Raw genomic sequence first — 24,668 nt, 5'->3', positions numbered from 1 at the left:
GACCAAAGAAGAAAAGGATCATCCAGACTGTTACCAGCAACAAGTCCAGAAGCCAGGGTCTGTCATGGTATGGGGTTGTGTCAGTGCCCTTGGCAAAGGTAACTTGCACTTCTGTGAAGGCTCCATTAATGCTGAAAAGTACATAGAGATTTTGGAGCATAATATGCTGCCTTCAAGAAGACATCTTTTCCAGGGACGTCCATGCATATTTCAACAAGACAATGCAAAAGCACATTCTGCACACATTCTGCAGTCCTGGCTGTGGAGGAAGAGGGTTCGGGTACTTGACTGGCCTGCCTCAGTCCCGACCTGTCTCCACTCCAATGTGGACAACGAAGAGCCCGAACTGTTGCCCACCTTAAGACTTGTTTGCAGGAAGAATGGGACAAAATTACACCTGAAACACTTCATCACTTGGTGTCTTCAGTCCCTAAACGTCTTTTAAGTGTTGTGAAAAGGAATGGCAACATTACAAAGTGGTAAATGCTTTACTGTCCCAACTTTTTTTGAAATGTGTTGCAGGTCTGAATGACAGGAAAGGATGCATATTTACAAATGACATGAAGTTGACCAGACCAAACATGAAATATTTTGTGTTCATATTGTCTGCAATGAAATACAAGTCAAAGTAAATTTAGAAATCACTTCTTTTTTTTGCGTTTTCCATTCTGTCCCAACTTTTTCTGATTTGGGGTTGTAATTTTCCATATCAGTCGATATGGATAATTATCATGATAAATGTCAAATCTTTATTTCTTTAAAGTTTCCAGGCATATTTTTGCTCCTGAGTGAAAGATGTAGAAAACAGACTGTGGTTTAAACTATCCTTTACTGTCAAAACATGACACACACTTCCCAAACAGCTGAACAATTGATCAAAACTGAGGTAGATTTATTTATTACTAATAAAATCAATATTAATAGAGTAGAATATTAGAATATAAATAGAATATATAAAATAAACATCTATAGTAAAATCTAGAACTGTAATGATAACATTTGGCTCTGCTGACTGCAAATGCAAAGTTAAAGTGCTTTAAAGATAAAGTTTGTCAATAAACAAAAATAGAATAAAAAAAAAAAATTCTGGTCAGCATCCCAAACCTTATAAATAAATGACAAATAGATCAATATCTATATATCAATAATATAATTTTATATATATATTAGGGATGCAACAATACATTTAGTCCACGGTTCAATACACACCTCGGTTTTTAACCACGGTTTTCGGTTCGGTTTGGTTCTGATGGCTTGTCACATCAGTTTTTTGTTATTCTATTCTAAGGCGACAGGAACAGCAAGAGGTTAAGGAGAATAAAGACTATTTTTATTGCAATACTCTTTCTTTATTTTACTTAAAAGAATTGAAAAACCTTACTTAAACTTAAAACTTTACTTAAAAAACCCTTGTACACATTCCTAGTGTATTGTATACTATAATATATATATAATATATATATATATATATAGTTACGTCCTGAGACGTATTGTGTCTATGTGTTGCTATGCTCTTTTTCTCTTTTGTCCCGCCCTTTCTTTCACAGGATTGGATCCTATCGAAGTGAACTCCAGATCTGATTGGTGCTAATGGGACCAAGAGGCAATAAAAGGATCTGCAGTGCCTGAAGAGGGAGCTCTGCTCAACCTGTCATTTCCTGTTGTTCAATTGCACATGTGCTGTTGTGTGTTTGCTACAGTGTGTTGCTACTGCTAGCTAGTCTGTTGACCTGCCTGTTGTGTGCAGTGTGAATTTTGGTTTTGAGTTGATAAGTGGCTGTCAATCTCATTTCCTTTCTTTGTATATTTTGTAGATTATTGTAAATATCTTTCCACTCTTGGAAGCTGTAGGGGGTGAGTGCCAATTATTTTGTAAATACTGTTACCTCCTGTTTTTCATCAGATAGGTAGATAGGTTAATTTGTTGTATTTTTATTTGTTTTCTTTTGTTAGGGAATTTAGTTTTTCCTGTTAGGAGTTTAGCTGGTGTTTGTTTGTTATTTTGGCCTTTGCTCATCCCTGAAGTTGTGCTTTCTTTTGTGGTCCTGTAAATAAAAGTGTACAAAGGATCTTCGGTTTCCAATACCAGTTTATGTTGCGGCCTCACCCTAGACGGGGTCGTAACAATATATATATATATATACAGCATTTAAGTATGAAATTGAATGAATAAATGTAAAAATAAAAACTACATAGACTTCACTTTAAAATATACACTGATTACTTTTACTTTCACTTTAGACATAACCGACTGTGTTTATGTAAATCTTGTGTGTATTTGACAGTATTAGCGCTGTAAGACGACTACTTAGTCCAGTATTCACGTGTTTGACAGGCGTTTAGTGCGCGCGCTCTGAGAAGCGCATGTTAAAACCGCGCACGCGAATGAGCGGCAAGGCTTTAAAACGCATGTAAATAATGAATAACTCTAGTGTTCTGTGAGTATAACTCCACCACTGACCTGTGATGTGAATGGATGTCGTTGTTCAGTACTGGGATGGAGGCAAATGATAGAATTTGTAGAAAAATACTTAATTAAATGAGAAACCGAAAAACCGCAATTCACAGGCGCGTATTGAACCGTGAAGGCCGAACCGAACAGTTCAATATTATATTGAGAATTGTGGCATCCCTAATATATATATATATATATATTTAATTAAAATAATTGTATAAGTAGTAAAACAATAAAACCAAACGGGCAAAAAAAGCGTTTTAAATTTAGAAACATTTTGAGTTCACCCTCTCTTGCCTTACTGTGGATTGGTCCACCGCGCACCGACACACACACACACACACACACACACACACACACACACACACACACACACACACACACACGTTGGGTTTTCATGTTTTATGGGGACTTTCCATAGGCGTAATGGTTTTTATACCGTACATACCGTATTTTCTATCCCCCTACACTGCCCCTGCCCCTAAACCTACCCATCACACACACACACACACACACACACACACACCTGCCGTGTGGGAGAGAGCACAAAGTTCAGTAGTTGATGAACTCCAGTAAGGGCTGTCATGTGAAGTCTATTTTATTCACTTTAAACATTGGATTAAATGATTTTATTTCTCTTTTAATACAGGCGTTGCGAAGAGCTTCGAAGAAGCAAGATAATTGAATAATTATATTACCGTGTGGTGAACCTATAAGCAGAGCACGACGCTCTGTTTTATGTCGGATTGCAAATAGCCAAAATATCTCCAAACCACTGAAGTTGAGTGACCTCTCTTGTCAACGATATCTGAGTCGTCTGAGCTGGTCGTGAGCGCTGAACTTTCTTCACTATCGCTCATTGTTCTTGCTCCACTCCAAGCATTATATCGAGCATTTATCGAACTGTTGTTAGGGTTTTATCGCCCAGCCCTACGTGTATCTTCTGTGTAGTTGGTGCGGTTTGTGAACGTATGGCCCATGAAGGCCTGTGATTACGGCAGGACTCACGCGATGCAGGCGGTGTGGCTGAGCTGAGCGGCCACTTCTTCTCCACAGCCGTTCTCCAGAAGGTTCCACAGGATCTCTGAGGAGCGGAACAGCACCTGTCCGGACGGATCGCGCTCACTCATGTGGAAGCAGATCTTCTGCGCCGCCTGAGCTCGCAGCATCAAACTACAGTTGACCTCTGTGGAGACAGCATATTCAGAGCGCGGTTTCAGCCTGGCTGAAGGGCTTCTACAGATCTCTGGTGTCACCTGAAGTCCTGGAGAGGGTCTGCAGGGTCTGAAGGAGGCGCAGTTTGACGGACGGCTGCTTCTCCATCAGGGCCAGAGACATGACGAGCGTCTCGGCCAGACCGCTGCGCTCCACCATCAGCCCTCTGTAGTCCACATGCGTGGGACAAACACCTGACACACACACACACACACACACACACACACAAGATATATACCTCCCTAACCCTGAACGTGTTCACACTTGAAGAGCTCAATCCCGTCACCCACCGTCAAAGCTGGGCTTGTGTTTGTCCCGGCTGTAGAAGGCCATAACCGAAGCGCAGATCTGCAGTCGGACCTCCGGCAGAGGGATCCTCATCAGATAACCTGTGATCGGACGCCATTACCACACATCAATGACAAATTATACTTTACATAAAGAAATCAAAGTCTATTTTAAAGGGTTAGTTCACCCAAAAATGTAAATTGTGTCATGAATGACTGAGCCTCATGTGGTTGGACACCCGTCAGACCTCCGTTCATCTTCAGACACAAATGAAGATATTTTAGTGTAAATCTGATGCTCTGAAAGGCCTCCATTGGCTCAACTTTACACTCTCAAGACCCTTAAAAGACACTAAAGACTAAAGTTACAAAGTCCATCTCACTACAGCGGCTCTACAATAACTTTATGAAGAGACGAGAATAGTTTCTGTGCGCAAAAAAACCCTAAATAACGACTTATATAGTGATGACGATTTCAAAACAAGGCATCATGAAGCTTCGAAGCGTTATGAATCAGTGAGTCGATTCAGCGGTTCAGAGCGTTATGAATCAGTGAGTCGATTCAGCGGTTCAGAGCGTTATGAATCAGTGAGTCGATTCAGCGGTTCAGAGCGTTATGAATCAGTGAGTCGATTCAGCTGTTTGAATCGCCAAAGTCAACTTATTTCGTCAGTTTGGCGGTTTGACACGCGATCCGAATCATGATTCGACTCACTGATTCATAACGCTTTGAAGCTTCATGAGGCCGTGTTTTGAAATCGTCATCACTATATAAGTCGTTATTTAGGGTTTTTTTTGCGCACAGAAACTATTCTCGTCTTCATAAAGTTATTGTAGAGCCGCTGTAGTGAGATGGACTTTGTATCGACGTCTTTAGTGCCTTTTAAGGGTCTTGAGAGTGTAAAGTTGAGCCAATGGAGGCCTTTCAGAGCATCAGATTTACACTAAAATATCTTCATTTGTGTCTGAAGATGAACGGAGGTCTGACGGGTGTCCAACCACATGAGGGGAAGTAATTAATGACAGAATTTTCATTTTTGGGTGAACTAACCCTTTAACATTGTGACATGATATTTGACTAATAAAAGTAAATTGTGATTCTCATTCCTGTTCTTTGTTTTACTCCACCGGTCAAAAGTTTGGAAAAATTAAACAAGAATCTGAAGCAGCACAACTGTTTCCAACACTGATAATAATCAGAAATATTTCTTGAGCATTTCCCTTTGAAGGGAGCTTGTGCTGGGCGCTGTGGGATTGCGTCCTGAAGGAACGTCATGAAGCTGTAAAGAGGAAGCTATAACAAAGTCAGCTTCTGTGCCTTCAGCCAGTGCTCTATGTGAAATTTCTTGTTTGTTTGTCTCGAGCATATGTGTATAAAATGAGACAGGAGTGTAACGGCTAACTCTTTGAATTGCGTGTCCCTCCCTTACAGTGGGGATGTTTATGAGCGGAGCATACATGTGTGTGTTTTCAGGCTATGATTTTATGATTCCTTTTTATATTAAAAATACTCTAAAACTGTGTGTACTTGACTGGTTGTTTCTTGACTGCATTTCATTTTTTAGAAATTAAATGAAATATTTGTCTGTTTTTGTGAAGTTATGATGCCTGTATGAAAACACTATATTCAGCCTTTCATCCAGACCGTTTTTACTTGTCTGGTTGATCATTTAGATTTATTTTTGGCGTTTGTGGCATTATTATCCAGGGCAGTAAGCAGACAGGAAGCAAAGTGGTAGAGAGAGAGGGGGAATGGATTGGGAAAGGTTGATATGTTGCCGTGCTGCCCACAAGGCTATCGGTGCCGACGGCTGTCTTTAATTCTGAGGAATTAAAGGGTGAAATAGTCACCTGGCTTTCTAAAGTCCGGATGTCTATTTAAGAGCTGAATGTCGCTACTCAAGCCCCTCTCATAGAGACCCCCTCACTAGAGGTTAGTCTCGAGAGGCTGATATCTCTTTAGACTGTTTGGCAGTGTGGCCATTTCTGCCACTTGTGTCTCTGTGGGTTTTGTAATTTCAGAGGGCCTGATGCCAAGGTTAGAGCAGGCCTCTCCGGGGGGAAGTGGCTCACACCTCATCATTCAGTACCTGCTTCTCCTCTGTGCCCTCAGGGAACCGTTTTGCAATCCCCGCCACCTCTGGTGCTTCGAGGGCAGTGGCTTCCAGCGAGCTCAGGTCTCAGTGTCTGACTGACTCAGACTGGCCCCATCTGAAGAGGACTCTAGGGAAGCCAGTCTGATGTTTCCCCGTCGGTCCAAGCTGACTACTTGATATACACCAGAGACCAGTCTCGAGAGGCTGGTTCCCTTAGTAGACCATAGCCGCGTTTCCACCGCAGGAACTTTACCCCGGAACCAGGAACTTTGGGGGGGAACTCGGTGTGTTTCGACCGCAGGAACCAGGGTCTAAATGAAGTTCCGGGTAAATATTTCCCCCTCCAAACGGCCCTGCTTGCGAGGTGGTACTTTTGAAAAGTTCGCGAACTTTCGGGGATGGGACTTGGGCGCTGAACATGCTGATTGGTTGAGCTCTCGCAGCATTTTTTTTTCCACCGCCATATTTACAAGTCTTTTGCGAGGTGGGTTTCGTGGGTTCTGCGTTCAGTAAATATTTTCTTTGCAACAATGGAGTTCAACAAAAAAATTCGACCGATGGACCGACGACGAGGCTCAGGCTTTATTGAGCATATAAGCGGAGGAGGACATCCAGCGGGAACTGCAAACGGCGACCCGCAATGAAAAGGTATACCTGAAGATATCGACTCGGTTCCAGTCACACTGGAAAACAGTGCAGAGAGAAGTTGAAGAAATTAAGACAAGATTACAAGAAATTAAAGGATAACAACCGGAGCGGTTCCGACCGGCGTATTGTTGGGACAGACCGTCCTTTTCTGGTACAGCGGTAACGAAAGACTCGGCTAGTGCGTTGTTGGAAACCATCGAGGAATCCGAGTGGGTTGAAGGTAAATATCTCATCTTGGTATCATCTATTAAACTCGTTGCAGTGTTTAAACACGTGTCTCCTGCCGAAACACACACATGCAGAGGTATAAAGCTGACAAAAATGTGTATATATTTAAAAACTGATGTGTAATCCTTAATGGTTTCGAGTAGTTTTGTTGTTTTTAATTGTAAACTTAAATTGGTCATGATAAAAATGGCACACTGGGCATTGTTCAAGCTGGGCAAACAATTGTTCATTATTTGTAGTGAAAACACTTTAAATAATTAATTGATGGTTTCAATTGTTTCATGGTTGCCTTGTGTATTAATTTCCATGTGTTTCAGTGCAATTTTTCTACTTAGAGAAAAGGAAAAGGGACTGTGACTTCCTTGATGCACTGAGGGACATGGAGGATGCTAACCGGGCCGTCCTGCAGCATGGACAAGAACTGACCAATATATGCTGCTGTTACTGGAGAGCCAGGCCGAGGAGAGATGAGGAGGCAAGAGCTGGCATTCCACCAGTCAGAAGCGGAAGAAAGCAGAGGGACTTTCAGACCAGGTTTCTGTCTGTTCTTGGACAGTTTGTCCAGTCGTTCAAGAAGTAGCCACAATGACCAGCCGCTTGAATGAAGCATTTGCACTACCACATTTGTACTTTATATATTGTACGTGTTGGCACAGCTCTTGGACAGGTTACTGAAAAATACACTTTTTTTATATTGTTGTTTTCACATTTTATATTTTCATTTCATTTTATTGTTCTAGTAATGTATTTGTCTTTGCACACTTATTTTAATTTTGTAAGAACTAATCTGTCTAAAATAAAGTCAAATGTGTAAAATGTCACTGTCTTTAATTTCCACATTCTAACTATATAACCACATTCTAACTGTATTCATATAGTGTAGGAAGCAAATAAAAGGGCTGCTGCTCGCAAGTCTTTCTGAATATGCACATAAACATATCTAGAAAACCCAAATATTATATTTTTAAATGTATAACTATGTGAATGTAGGATAATAACTTATAACCACAACTTAAGTGAAGCCATAAGTGTGGTCCTGCTTCATTTCAAATTTGAGGAAGAAGTCTCTAAAATTATGCATTTAATGAAGCATATTGTAATACTAGTCATGTGACTTTTTTTTTTTTGTGAATGTTAAGAGATGTTATTGTGATAAAAAATAAAATACTTGCAGTCTAGTACCTAATCTTTCAACCGCTTAATTCAGTCTATTGTTTTCATTCAATTAACTTTTCACACATCTGTCATGAATGACTGACCTCATTATCCTTTTATAGAAAATATTTTGTTTTGGAATTGAGCTATTACAACACATTCAGATTTTGGATTGCCCATCATCCCATTTTGCATTAAAATGGTCAAACCAGGTGAAAGTGCACGTTTAAATAAGCAGTGTTGGTAATGTGTATACATAAGCAAAAGCAGCGCTGCTTGCATCTTCTCCACTTGTTATTGTTGCAGACAGTATCGCGCAAAAGTGATTCATGTCCGTCGGTGACTGGGAGAAGCAGTCGCGCGCATTGCCACGTCACCGGACTAATTTGCCTAATCTCCCCGGTACTTTAGACCGCGGTGGAAACGCAGATTGTAGCAGGTCTGGGGGAGAAAAAGTTCCTGGGAAAAAAGTTCCTGGTACAAATAGTTCCGGGTAATTTCGGTGGAAACGCGGCTCATTTGCCAAACATGTCTCAGTGGGTCCTGCAGACTATATAGAGAGGCTACAGAATTCAGCTCCGGTTCTTATCCGCCTCGATTCCACAGGCCCACGGTCGAAGGTCCCAATCAGGCTCTGGTAATGGAACAAGGAGTCAAAGCTCTTTTGAGGAAGGAGGCCATTGGGTGTGTTCCTCCTCCCAAGAGAGTGTCCTGGTTCTACAGTCAGTATTTTATCGTTCTGATATAGGTTGGGGGGTCACGATAGATCTCAAGGACGCGGACTTCCATATAACCATCCTTCCACAGCTCAGGAAGTTCTTCAAGTTTGCTTTCAGGCAAGCTCTGGCTCCCTGCAACTCCAGGGCATTCACATATTTTATTACATCGATGATTGGACAGATGGCAGTTCGGCATCGAGATGACAGCTGCGTCCCACTGGATACCTGTTGTATCTGTCCAGTGGGATACCTGATGAATCTGTCCAGTGGGATACCTGTTGTATCTGTCCAGTGGGATACCTGTTGTATCTGTCCAGTGGGATACCTGATGTATCTGTCCAGTGGGATACCTGTTGTATCTGTCCAGTGGGATACCTGATGAATCTGTCCAGTGGGATACCTGTTGTATCTGTCCAGTGGGATACCTGTTGTATCTGTCCAGTGGGATACCTGATGAATCTGTCCAGTGGGATACCTGATGAATCTGTCCAGTGGGATACCTGATGTATCTGTCCAGTGGGATACCTGTTGTATCTGTCCAGTGGGATACCTGTTGTATCTGTCCAGTGGGATACCTGTTGTATCTGTCCAGTGGGATACCTGATGTATCTGTCCAGTGGGATACCTGATGAATCTGTCCAGTGGGATACCTGTTGTATCTGTCCAGTGGGATACCTGTTGTATCTGTCCAGTGGGATACCTGTTGTATCTGTCCAGTGGGATACCTGTTGTATCTGTCCAGTGGGATACCTGATGAATCTGTCCAGTGGGATACCTGATGTATCTGTCCAGTGGGATACCTGATGTATCTGTCCAGTGGGATACCTGTTGTATCTGTCCAGTGGGATACCTGTTGTATCTGTCCAGTGGGATACCTGATGAATCTGTCCAGTGGGGTACCTGTTGTATCTGTCCAGTGGGATACCTGTTGTATCTGTCCAGTGGGATACCTGATGAATCTGTCCAGTGGGATACCTGTTGTATCTGTCCAGTGGGATACCTGATGAATCTGTCCAGTGGGATACCTGTTGTATCTGTCCAGTGGGATACCTGATGAATCTGTCCAGTGGGATACCTGTTGTATCTGTCCAGTGGGATACCTGTTGTATCTGTCCAGTGGGATACCTGATGAATCTGTCCAGTGTTTTTATTATTAAAGGATAACAACCGGAGCGGTTCCGACCGGCGTATTGTTGGGACAGACCGTCCTTTTCTGGTACAGCGGTAACGAAAGACTCGGCTAGTGCGTTGTTGGAAACCATCGAGGAATCCGAGTGGGTTGAAGGTAAATATCTCATCTTGGTATCATCTATTAAACTCGTTGCAGTGTTTAAACACGTGTCTCCTGCCGAAACACACACATGCAGAGGTATAAAGCTGACAAAAATGTGTATATATTTAAAAACTGATGTGTAATCCTTAATGGTTTCGAGTAGTTTTGTTGTTTTTAATTGTAAACTTAAATTGGTCATGATAAAAATGGCACACTGGGCATTGTTCAAGCTGGGCAAACAATTGTTCATTATTTGTAGTGAAAACACTTTAAATAATTAATTGATGGTTTCAATTGTTTCATGGTTGCCTTGTGTATTAATTTCCATGTGTTTCAGTGCAATTTTTCTACTTAGAGAAAAGGAAAAGGGACTGTGACTTCCTTGATGCACTGAGGGACATGGAGGATGCTAACCGGGCCGTCCTGCAGCATGGACAAGAACTGACCAATATATGCTGCTGTTACTGGAGAGCCAGGCCGAGGAGAGATGAGGAGGCAAGAGCTGGCATTCCACCAGTCAGAAGCGGAAGAAAGCAGAGGGACTTTCAGACCAGGTTTCTGTCTGTTCTTGGACAGTTTGTCCAGTCGTTCAAGAAGTAGCCACAATGACCAGCCGCTTGAATGAAGCATTTGCACTACCACATTTGTACTTTATATATTGTACGTGTTGGCACAGCTCTTGGACAGGTTACTGAAAAATACACTTTTTTTATATTGTTGTTTTCACATTTTATATTTTCATTTCATTTTATTGTTCTAGTAATGTATTTGTCTTTGCACACTTATTTTAATTTTGTAAGAACTAATCTGTCTAAAATAAAGTCAAATGTGTAAAATGTCACTGTCTTTAATTTCCACATTCTAACTATATAACCACATTCTAACTGTATTCATATAGTGTAGGAAGCAAATAAAAGGGCTGCTGCTCGCAAGTCTTTCTGAATATGCACATAAACATATCTAGAAAACCCAAATATTATATTTTTAAATGTATAACTATGTGAATGTAGGATAATAACTTATAACCACAACTTAAGTGAAGCCATAAGTGTGGTCCTGCTTCATTTCAAATTTGAGGAAGAAGTCTCTAAAATTATGCATTTAATGAAGCATATTGTAATACTAGTCATGTGACTTTTTTTTTTTTGTGAATGTTAAGAGATGTTATTGTGATAAAAAATAAAATACTTGCAGTCTAGTACCTAATCTTTCAACCGCTTAATTCAGTCTATTGTTTTCATTCAATTAACTTTTCACACATCTGTCATGAATGACTGAAACCTCATTATCCTTTTATAGAAAATATTTTGTTTTGGAATTGAGCTATTACAACACATTCAGATTTTGGATTGCCCATCATCCCATTTTGCATTAAAATGGTCAAACCAGGTGAAAGTGCACGTTTAAATAAGCAGTGTTGGTAATGTGTATACATAAGCAAAAGCAGCGCTGCTTGCATCTTCTCCACTTGTTATTGTTGCAGACAGTATCGCGCAAAAGTGATTCATGTCCGTCGGTGACTGGGAGAAGCAGTCGCGCGCATTGCCACGTCACCGGACTAATTTGCCTAATCTCCCCGGTACTTTAGACCGCGGTGGAAACGCAGATTGTAGCAGGTCTGGGGGAGAAAAAGTTCCTGGGAAAAAAGTTCCTGGTACAAATAGTTCCGGGTAATTTCGGTGGAAACGCGGCTCATTTGCCAAACATGTCTCAGTGGGTCCTGCAGACTATATAGAGAGGCTACAGAATTCAGCTCCGGTTCTTATCCGCCTCGATTCCACAGGCCCACGGTCGAAGGTCCCAATCAGGCTCTGGTAATGGAACAAGGAGTCAAAGCTCTTTTGAGGAAGGAGGCCATTGGGTGTGTTCCTCCTCCCAAGAGAGTGTCCTGGTTCTACAGTCAGTATTTTATCGTTCTGATATAGGTTGGGGGGTCACGATAGATCTCAAGGACGCGGACTTCCATATAACCATCCTTCCACAGCTCAGGAAGTTCTTCAAGTTTGCTTTCAGGCAAGCTCTGGCTCCCTGCAACTCCAGGGCATTCACATATTTTATTACATCGATGATTGGACAGATGGCAGTTCGGCATCGAGATGACAGCTGCGTCCCACTGGATACCTGTTGTATCTGTCCAGTGGGATACCTGATGAATCTGTCCAGTGGGATACCTGTTGTATCTGTCCAGTGGGATACCTGTTGTATCTGTCCAGTGGGATACCTGATGTATCTGTCCAGTGGGATACCTGTTGTATCTGTCCAGTGGGATACCTGATGAATCTGTCCAGTGGGATACCTGTTGTATCTGTCCAGTGGGATACCTGTTGTATCTGTCCAGTGGGATACCTGATGAATCTGTCCAGTGGGATACCTGATGAATCTGTCCAGTGGGATACCTGATGTATCTGTCCAGTGGGATACCTGTTGTATCTGTCCAGTGGGATACCTGTTGTATCTGTCCAGTGGGATACCTGTTGTATCTGTCCAGTGGGATACCTGATGTATCTGTCCAGTGGGATACCTGATGAATCTGTCCAGTGGGATACCTGATGTATCTGTCCAGTGGGATACCTGATGTATCTGTCCAGTGGGATACCTGTTGTATCTGTCCAGTGGGATACCTGTTGTATCTGTCCAGTGGGATACCTGATGAATCTGTCCAGTGGGGTACCTGTTGTATCTGTCCAGTGGGATACCTGTTGTATCTGTCCAGTGGGATGCCTGATGAATCTGTCCAGTGGGATACCTGTTGTATCTGTCCAGTGGGATACCTGATGAATCTGTCCAGTGGGATACCTGTTGTATCTGTCCAGTGGGATACCTGATGAATCTGTCCAGTGGGATACCTGTTGTATCTGTCCAGTGGGATACCTGTTGTATCTGTCCAGTGGGATACCTGATGAATCTGTCCAGTGGGATACCTGATGAATCTGTCCAGTGGGATACCTGTTGTATCTGTCCAGTGGGATACCTGTTGTATCTGTCCAGTGGGATACCTGTTGTATCTGTCCAGTGGGATACCTGATGAATCTGTCCAGTGGGATACCTGTTGTATCTGTCCAGTGGGATACCTGTTGTATCTGTCCAGTGGGATACCTGTTGTATCTGTCCAGTGGGATACCTGATGAATCTGTCCAGTGGGATACCTGTTGTATCTGTCCAGTGGGATACCTGATGAATCTGTCCAGTGGGATACCTGTTGTATCTGTCCAGTGGGATACCTGTTGTATCTGTCCAGTGGGATACCTGTTGTATCTGTCCAGTGGGATACCTGTTGTATCTGTCCAGTGGGATACCTGTTGTATCTGTCCAGTGGGATACCTGTTGTATCTGTCCAGTGGGATACCTGATGAATCTGTCCAGTGGGATACCTGTTGTATCTGTCCAGTGGGATACCTGTTGTATCTGTCCAGTGGGATACCTGTTGTATCTGTCCAGTGGGATACCTGATGAATCTGTCCAGTGGGATACCTGTTGTATCTGTCCAGTGGGATACCTGTTGTATCTGTCCAGTGGGATACCTGATGAATCTGTCCAGTGGGATACCTGATGAATCTGTCCAGTGGGATACCTGTTGTATCTGTCCAGTGGTATCTGTCCAGTGGGATACCTGTTGTATCTGTCCAGTGGGATACCTGTTGTATCTGTCCAGTGGGATACCTGTTGTATCTGTCCAGTGGGATACCTGATGCATCTGTCCAGTGGGATACCTGTTGTATCTGTCCAGTGGGATACCTGTTGTATCTGTCCAGTGGGATACCTGTTGTATCTGTCCAGTGGGATACCTGTTGTATCTGTCCAGTGGGATACCTGTTGTATCTGTCCAGTGGGATACCTGTTGTATCTGTCCAATGGGATACCTGTTGTATCTGTCCAATGGGATACCTGATGTATATGTCCAATGGGATACCTGATGTATATGTCCAATGGGATATCTGCTGGTCTGCTGTACACGACACCTTTGTAGTGGTGGCTCAAGACCAAGGGGTTTTCCCTGAGGGGCAATCCTTTCCACATTATCAAGTTTACGTACAGGTGCTTTGTACTTTGGTAATGTGGAAAAAGCCTTGTCCCGGGGTCCTGTGCTGGGAGATCTTTGAGGTTGGGTAACACTTAGTCATGGGCTGGGGAGCGATCATGAATGTTTGCTCAACTCAGGGTCAGTGGAGGGGTCATCATATCTCTTGGCACATAATTTGCCTGGTGATGATGGCTGCCTTTCAAGCATTGAAACACCTCCTCCCAGACCGGAGGAGCCCTCATGTGCTTGTCCGGACAGGTAACACATTGGTGGTCGCCTACATAAATGATCAGGGTGGTCTGCGGTCATGCCCAATTTGCAAACTGGCACACCAGATCCTCCTGTGGGCTCAGGGAAGCTGTACATCCATGGGCACCAAAACCGGGAAGCAGACATCCTGTCCAGACAGGAGCTGAGAACTGGGGAATGGAGACTCCCCTCCGAGGAGGTGGCGCTCATTTGGAGGGAATTCGGCCAGGTAGAAGTGGATCTATTTGAGTCTCAGAAAACAACACACTGTCCACTCTGGTTCTCCCTCTCGTATGCAGATGTGGCCGAGGCTGCATCTGTGCACAGTTTCCCTGATTGTTCTACTTCCAATAGTTCTGGAGATCCGTCAGGATGTGGCCCATCTGTTGAGGGTAGCCCAGTTCTGGCCAGCCCGAGTGTGATTCTCTGACCTTGAGTCCCTCCTCGACAGCTCTCCAATGGAGATTCCGGTCCGGAGGGACCTTCTGTCTCAGACAGGGGGCTCAATCCTTCATCCCCACCCAGATGTGTGTGATGTGGCGGGCTGGTCCTCTCCGCACACATTTGTCCGGTTTACAACCTAGATTTGGGCTTCACCCTGGAGTGACCTTACCTTCTCAGGGAACCATGGTTTCAGTCGAAACCTGAGATGTTCTGAAGGATCATGTGACTGAAAATTCAGCTTTGATTATAGGAATAAATTACACTTTACTATACACTCACCTAAAGGATTTTTAGGAACACCTGTTCAATTTCTCATTAATGCAATGATCTAATCAACCAATCACATGGCAGTGTCTTCAATGCATTTAGGGGTGTGGTCCTGCTCAAGACAATCTCCTGAACTCCACACTGAATGTCGGAATGGGAAAGAAAGGTGATTTAAGCAATTTTGAGCGTGGCATGGTTGTTGGTGCCAGACGGGCCGGTCTGAGTATTGCACAATCTGCTCAGTTACTGGGATTTTCACGCACAACCATTTCTAGGGTTTACAAAGAATGGTGTGAAAAGGGAAAAGCATCCAGTATGCGGCAGTCCTGTGGGAGAAAATGCCTTGTTGATGCTAGAGGTCAGAGGTCATGGGCCGACTGATTCAAGCTGATAGAAGAGCAACTTTGACTGAAATAACCATTCGTTACAACCGAGGTCTGCAGCAAAGCATTTGTGAAGCCACAACACACACAACCTTGAGGCGGATGGGCTACAACAGCAGAAGACCCCACCGGGTACCACTCATCTCCACTACAAAGAGGAAAAAGAGGTGACAATTTGCACCAGCTCACCAAAATTGGACAGTTGAAGACTGGAAAAATGTTGCCTGGTCTGATGAGTCTGGATTTCTGTTGAGACATTCAGATGGTAGAGTCAGAATTTGGCGTAAACAGAATGAGAACATGGATCCATCATGCCTTGTTACCACTGTGCAGGCTGGTGGTGGTGGTGTAATGGTGTGGGGGATGTTTTCTTGGCACACTTTAGGCCCCTTAGTGCCAATTGGGCATGGTTTAAATGCCACGGCCTACCTGAGCATTGTTTCTGCCCATGTCCATCCCTTTATGAGCACCATGTCCCCATCCTCTGATGGCTACTTCCAGCAGGATAATGCACCGTCACAAAGCTCCAATCATTTCAAACTGGTTTCTTGAACATGACAATGAGTTCACTGGACTAAAATGGCCCCACAGTCTCCAGATCTCAACCCAATAGAGCATCTTTGGGATGTGGTGGAACGGGAGCTTCGTGCCCTGGATGTGCATCCCACAAATCTCCATCAACTGCAGATGCTCTCCTATCAATATGGCCAACATTTCTAAAGAATGCTTTCAGCAGCTTGTTGAGTCAATGCCACGTAGAATTAAGGCAGTTCTGAAGGCCAAAGGGGGTCAAACACAGTATTAGTGTGTGTTCCTAATAATCCTTTAGGTGAGGGTATATTCTCATAGAAAACTGTTATTTTACATTGGAATAATATTTCACTATTTTTACTGTATTTTTACTGCATTGGTGAGCAGGAGAGACTCAAGAGAGTGTGTTATATAGCTATATTATATATCTAAATCCATTTTTTTAAATACACAATTATTTGCATAACGCTAATGAGAATTTAAGAGAATAACTGTCCTGAAATGAACGTCACAATGCAAAAAGTGACCAGCAACAGATTCTATAATGAGAGAAGGAGAGTTAGCTGTAACTCACCCATCTGAGACACACAGTCTGAGGCCACAGCGGCGAACTTCATCTCATCCGACGGTTTCTCCTTCAGGAAGGGAAGACTTGAGGACATCAAGCTTTCATTAGTTCACATGGACTTCAGTTCACAGTGTGTTATAAAGACGTTTAGCTGAGAATCTCACCCGCATATCTGGAGTAAATCACAGAGGATTGTGGCATATTCCGGGTGATCCGTCAGTTTTTCAGCACAAAGGTTCAGAATCTTACATATGTCAGCGAGATCCCGCAAAAGCTGGACATGGCCATTTTAAGGAAAGGTTTATCATCACATTATTCCACAGAGAGCTGGAGCCTCACATCATGGAAACCTGTCGAGTTATAATTAAAGCTGGAAAATGCTGATCTAGTGGAGTGAAGTGAGACTTCAGGGATGAGTTTCCTCAGAGGACACTGTGATAACTCACACTACACACGTCACATGCTTCCACCAGAGGATTCTTATTAAAAATCTAAATCATTTACAACTTGAGCAGAATAGATCTGTCTTCTGTCGAGCTGCTTTAGAGCTGAATGTGCGATTCTGTTCTGAAACTGTATAAAGTGATGGTCAAACTCTGTGTGAAACTTTAAGGATACAAATCCGCGCTGGTATCTTTTGACCACCTTCTTCAAGATGAAAGTCTGTCTTTCTTTTAACGAGGACTGAAAACAGACAGAGACTGAAATATGATCATTAAACATGACAATTAAAGCATAATTCAAGCAAACCGAGTCTTACTGAGAGCGGACCCTGCAGCAGCTGAACGACCCGAGGCAGATCCGCGAACCTCACCACCTGCAACACACACACACACACACACACACACACACACAGAGCCCTCGGTCAGAGGAACCTCACCACCTGCAGCATGCACACACACACACACACACACACACACACACACACAGAGCCCTCGGTCAGAGGAACCTCACCACCTGCAGCACACACACACACACACACACACACACACACACAGAGCCCTCGGTCAGAGGAACCTCACCACCTGCAGCACACACACACACACACACACACACACACACACACACACACACAGAGCCCTCGGTCAGAGGAACCTCACCACCTGCAGCACACACACACACACACACACACACACACCCCTCGGTCAGAGGAACCTCACCACCTGCAGCACACACACACACACACACACACACACACCCCTCGGTCAGAGGAACCTCACCACCTGCAACACACACACACACACACACACACACACACACACACACACACACACACACACACACACACACACACACACACACACACACACACACACACACACACACACACACAGCCCTCGGTCAGAGGAACCTCACCACCTGCAACACACACACACACACACACGCAGAGCCCTCGGTCAGAGGAACCTCACCACCTGCAACACACACACACACACACACACACACACACACACACACACACACACACACACACACACACACACACACACACACACACACACACACACACACACACACACACACACACACACACACACACACACACACACACAGAGCCCTCGGTCAGAGGAACCTCACCACCTGCAACACACACACACACACACACACACACACACAGAGCCCTCGGTCAGAGGAACCTCACCACCTGCAACACACACACACGCACACACACACACACACACACACACACACACACACACAGAGCCCTCGGTCAGAGGAACCTCACCACCTGCAACACACACACACACACACACAGAGCCCTCGGTCAGAGGAACCTCACCACCTGCAACACACACACACACACACACACACACACACACACACACACACACACAGAGCCCTCGGTCAGAGGAACCAAACCGAGTCACTCACACACACTCACCGAACCGAGTCACTGACACACACTCACTGAACCGAGTCACTGACACACACTCACCGAACCGAGTCACTGACACACACTCACCGAACCGAGTCACTGACACACACTCACCGAACCGAGTCACTGACACACACTCACCGAACCGAGTCACTCACACACACTCACCGAACCGAGTCACTCACACACACTCACCGAACCGAGTCACTCACACACACTCACCGAACCGAGACACTGACACACACTCACCGAACCGAGTCACTGACACACACTCACTGAACCGAGTCACTGACACACACTCACCGAACCGAGTCACTGACACACACTCACCGAACCGAGTCACTGACACACACTCACCGAACCGAGTCACTCACACACACTCACCGAACCGAGTCACACACACACACTCACCGAACCGAGTCACTCACACACACTCACCGAACCGAGTCACTCACACACACTCACCGAACCGAGACACTGACACACACTCACCGAACCGAGTCACTGACACACACACTCACCGAACCGAGTCACTGACACACACTCACCGAACCGAGTCACTGACACACACTCACCGAACCGAGTCACTCACACACACTCACCGAACCGAGTCACTCACACACACTCACCGAACCGAGTCACTCACACACACACTCACCGAACCGAGTCACTGACACACACACTCACCGAACCGAGTCACTGACACACACTCACCGAACCGAGTCACTGACACACACTCACCGAACCGAGTCACTCACACACACTCACCGAACCGAGTCACTGACACACACTCACCGAACCGAGTCACTCACACACACTCACCGAACCGAGTCACTCACACACACTCACCGGACCGAGTCACTGACACACACTCACCGAACCGAGTCACTGACACACACTCACCGAACCGAGTCACTGACACACACTCACCGAACCGAGTCACTGACACACACACTCACCGAACCGAGTCACTGACACACACACTCACCGAACCGAGTCACTGACACACACTCACCGAACCGAGTCACTCACACAGACTCACCGAACCGAGTCACTCACACACACTCACCGAACCGAGTCACTGACACACACTCACCGAACCGAGTCACTGACACACACTCACCGAACCGAGTCACTGACACACACTCACCGAACCGAGTCACTCACACACACTCACCGAACCGAGTCACTCACACACACTCACCGAACCGAGTCACTCACACACACTCACCGAACCGAGTCACTGACACACACTCACCGAACCGAGTCACTGACACACACTCACCGAACCGAGTCACTGACACACACTCACCGAAACGAGTCACTGACACACTCACCGAACCGAGTCACTGACACACACTCACCGAACCGGGTCACTGACACACACTCACTGAACCGAGTCACTCACACACACTCACCGAACCGAGTCACTCACACACACTCACCGAACCGAGTCACTGACACACACTCACCGAAACGAGTCACTGACACACACTCACCGAACCGAGTCACTGACACACACTCACCGAACCGGGTCACTGACACACACTCACTGAACCGAGTCACTGACACACACTCACCGAACCGAGTCACTGACACACACTCACCGAACCGAGTCACTGACACACACTCACCGAACCGAGTCACTGACACACACTCACCGAACCGAGTCACTCACACACACTCACCGAACCGAGTCAGTCACACACACTCACCGAACCGAGTCACTCACTCACACACACTCACCGAACCGAGTCACTGACACACACTCACCGAACCGAGTCACTCACACACACTCACCGAACCGAGTCAGTCACACACACTCACCGAACCGAGTCACTCACTCACACACACTCACCGAACCGAGTCACTGACACACACTCACCGAACCGAGTCACTGACACACACTCACCGAACCGGGTCACTGACACACACTCACCGAACCGAGTCACTGACACACACTCACCGAACCGAGTCACTGACACACACTCACCGAACCGAGTCACTGACACACACTCACCGAACCGAGTCACTGACACACACTCACCGAACCGAGTCACTCACACACACTCACCGAACCGAGTCAGTCACACACACTCACCGAACCGAGTCACTCACACACACACTCACTGAACCGAGTCACACACACACACTCACCGAACCGAGTCACTGACACACACACACCAAACCGAGTCACTGACACACACTCACCGAACCGAGTCACACACACACACTCACCGAACCGAGTCACTGACACACACTCACCGAACCGAGTCACACACACACACACACTCACCGAACCGAGTCACTCACACACACTCACCGAACCGAGTCACTGACACACACACACCGAACCGAGTCACTCACACACACTCACCGAACCGAGTCACTGACACACACTCACCGAACCGAGTCACTGACACACACTCACCGAACCGAGTCACTGACACACACTCACCGAACCGAGTCACTGACACACACTCACCGAACCGAGTCACTGACACACACTCACCGAACCGAGTCACTTACACACACTCACCAAACCGAGACACTGACACACACTCACCGAACCGAGTCACTGACACACACTCCCCGAACCGAGTCACTCACACACACTCACCGAACCGAGTCACACACACACACACTCACCGAACCGAGTCACTCACACACACTCACCGAACCGAGTCACTCACACACACTCACCGAACCGAGTCACTCACACACACTCACCGAACCGAGTCACTGACACACACTCACCGAACCGAGTCACTGACACACACTCACCGAACCGAGTCAGTCACACACACACTCACCGGACCGAGTCACTGACACACACTCACCGAACCGAGTCACTGACACACACTCACCGAACCGAGTCACTGACACACTCACCGAACCGAGTCAGTCACACACACTCACCGAACCGAGTCAGTCACACACACTCACCGAACCGAGTCACTCACACACACTCACCGAACCGAGTCACTGACACACACTCACCGAACCGAGTCAGTCACACACACACTCACCGGACCGAGTCACTGACACACACTCACCGAACCGAGTCACTGACACACACTCACCGAACCGAGTCACTGACACACTCACCGAACCGAGTCAGTCACACACACACTCACCGGACCGAGTCACTGACACACACTCACTGAACCGAGTCACACACACACACTCACCGAACGAGTCACTCACACACACTCACCGAACCGAGTCACTGACACACACTCACCGAACCGAGTCACTGACACACACTCACCGAACCGAGTCACTGACACACACTCACCGAACCGAGTCACTGACACACACTCACCGAACCGAGTCACTGACACACACTCACTGAACCGAGTCACTCACACACACTCACCGAACCGAGTCACTCACACACACTCACCGAACCGAGTCACTGACACACACTCACCGAACCGAGTCACTCACTCACACACACTCACCAAACCGAGTCACTGACACACACACTCACCGAACCGAGTCACTCACACACACTCACCGAACCGAGTCACACACACACACTCACCGAACCGAGTCACTGACACACACTCACCGAACCGAGTCACTGACACACACTCACCGAACCGAGTCACACACACACACTCACCGAACCGAGTCACTGACACACACACTCACCGAACCGAGTCACTCACACACACACTCACCGAACCGAGTCACACACACTCACTGAACCGAGTCACACACACACACTCACCGAACCGAGTCACTGACACACACTCACCGAACCGAGTCACACACACACACTCACCGAACCGAGTCACTGACACACACTCACCGAACCGAGTCACTGACACACACTCACCGAACCGAGTCACTCACACACACTCACCGAACCGAGTCACTGACACACACTCACCGAACCGAGTCACTCACACACACTCACCGAACCGAGTCACTCACTCACACACACTCACCGAACCGAGTCACTCACTCACACACACTCACCGAACCGAGTCACTGACACACACTCACCGAACCGAGTCACACACACACACTCACCGAACCGAGTCACTCACTCACACACACTCACCGAACCGAGTCACTGACACACACACACTCACCGAACCGAGTCACTCACACACACTCACCGAACCGAGTCACTCACTCACACACACTCACCGAACCGAGTCACTGACACACACACACTCACCGAACCGAGTCACTGACACACACTCACCGAACCGAGTCACTGACACACACACTCACCGAACCGAGTCACTGACACACACACTCACCGAACCGAGTCACTGACACACACTCACCGAACCGAGTCACTGACACACACTCACCGAACCGAGTCACTGACACACACTCACCGAACCGAGTCACTCACACACACTCACCGAACCGAGTCACTGACACACACTCACCGAACCGAGTCACTCACACACACTCACCGAACCGAGTCACTGACACACACTCACCGAACCGAGTCACTCACACACACTCACCGAACCGAGTCACTCACTCACACACACTCACCGAACCGAGTCACTCACACACACTCACCGAACCGAGTCACTGACACACACTCACCGAACCGAGTCAGTCACACACACACTCACCGGACCGAGTCACTGACACACACTCACCGAACCGAGTCACTGACACACACTCACCGAACCGAGTCACTGACACACTCACCGAACCGAGTCAGTCACACACACACTCACCGGACCGAGTCACTGACACACACTCACTGAACCGAGTCACACACACACACTCACCGAACGAGTCACTCACACACACTCACCGAACCGAGTCACTGACACACACTCACCGAACCGAGTCACTGACACACACTCACCGAACCGAGTCACTGACACACACTCACCGAACCGAGTCACTGACACACACTCACCGAACCGAGTCACTGACACACACTCACTGAACCGAGTCACTCACACACACTCACCGAACCGAGTCACTCACACACACTCACCGAACCGAGTCACTGACACACACTCACCGAACCGAGTCACTCACTCACACACACTCACCAAACCGAGTCACTGACACACACACTCACCGAACCGAGTCACTCACACACACTCACCGAACCGAGTCACACACACACACTCACCGAACCGAGTCACTGACACACACTCACCGAACCGAGTCACTGACACACACTCACCGAACCGAGTCACACACACACACTCACCGAACCGAGTCACTGACACACACACTCACCGAACCGAGTCACTCACACACACACTCACCGAACCGAGTCACACACACTCACTGAACCGAGTCACACACACACACTCACCGAACCGAGTCACTGACACACACTCACCGAACCGAGTCACACACACACACTCACCGAACCGAGTCACTGACACACACTCACCGAACCGAGTCACTGACACACACTCACCGAACCGAGTCACTCACACACACTCACCGAACCGAGTCACTGACACACACTCACCGAACCGAGTCACTCACACACACTCACCGAACCGAGTCACTCACTCACACACACTCACCGAACCGAGTCACTCACTCACACACACTCACCGAACCGAGTCACTGACACACACTCACCGAACCGAGTCACACACACACACTCACCGAACCGAGTCACTCACTCACACACACTCACCGAACCGAGTCACTGACACACACACACTCACCGAACCGAGTCACTCACACACACTCACCGAACCGAGTCACTCACTCACACACACTCACCGAACCGAGTCACTGACACACACACACTCACCGAACCGAGTCACTGACACACACTCACCGAACCGAGTCACTGACACACACACTCACCGAACCGAGTCACTGACACACACACTCACCGAACCGAGTCACTGACACACACTCACCGAACCGAGTCACTGACACACACTCACCGAACCGAGTCACTGACACACACTCACCGAACCGAGTCACTCACACACACTCACCGAACCGAGTCACTGACACACACACACTCACCGAACCGAGTCACTCACACACACTCACCGAACCGAGTCACTCACTCACACACACTCACCGAACCGAGTCACTGACACACACACACTCACCGAACCGAGTCACTGACACACACTCACCGAACCGAGTCACTGACACACACACTCACCGAACCGAGTCACTGACACACACACTCACCGAACCGAGTCACTGACACACACTCACCGAACCGAGTCACTGACACACACTCACCGAACCGAGTCACTGACACACACTCACCGAA

General features: G+C 46.7%; 1 protein-coding gene across 1 annotated transcript in view; it reads right to left on the bottom strand.

Annotated features, from left to right (window-relative positions):
- cfap69 (cilia and flagella associated protein 69) overlaps positions 1–24,668 on the bottom strand; it is a 52,042-nt gene that overhangs the window by 19,666 nt on the left and 7,708 nt on the right. The window contains exons 2-8 of the mRNA XM_079828469.1: positions 17,300–17,356; positions 17,158–17,223; positions 16,704–16,813; positions 16,546–16,622; positions 3,961–4,059; positions 3,712–3,864; positions 3,464–3,641 (exon numbers count right to left, since the gene is read on the bottom strand). Coding sequence (XP_079684595.1) covers positions 3,464–3,641; positions 3,712–3,864; positions 3,961–4,059; positions 16,546–16,622; positions 16,704–16,813; positions 17,158–17,223; positions 17,300–17,356 — 740 coding nt within the window. The remainder of the gene's footprint in view (positions 1–3,463; positions 3,642–3,711; positions 3,865–3,960; positions 4,060–16,545; positions 16,623–16,703; positions 16,814–17,157; positions 17,224–17,299; positions 17,357–24,668) is intronic.

Source organism: Gobio gobio (assembly GCF_949357685.1).
Source record: "Gobio gobio genome assembly, chromosome: 11".
Classification (NCBI taxonomy): domain Eukaryota; kingdom Metazoa; phylum Chordata; class Actinopteri; order Cypriniformes; family Gobionidae; genus Gobio; species Gobio gobio.
Note: the sequence above shows the minus strand (reverse complement) of the source record. Positions and strands in the feature narration are given on the sequence as shown.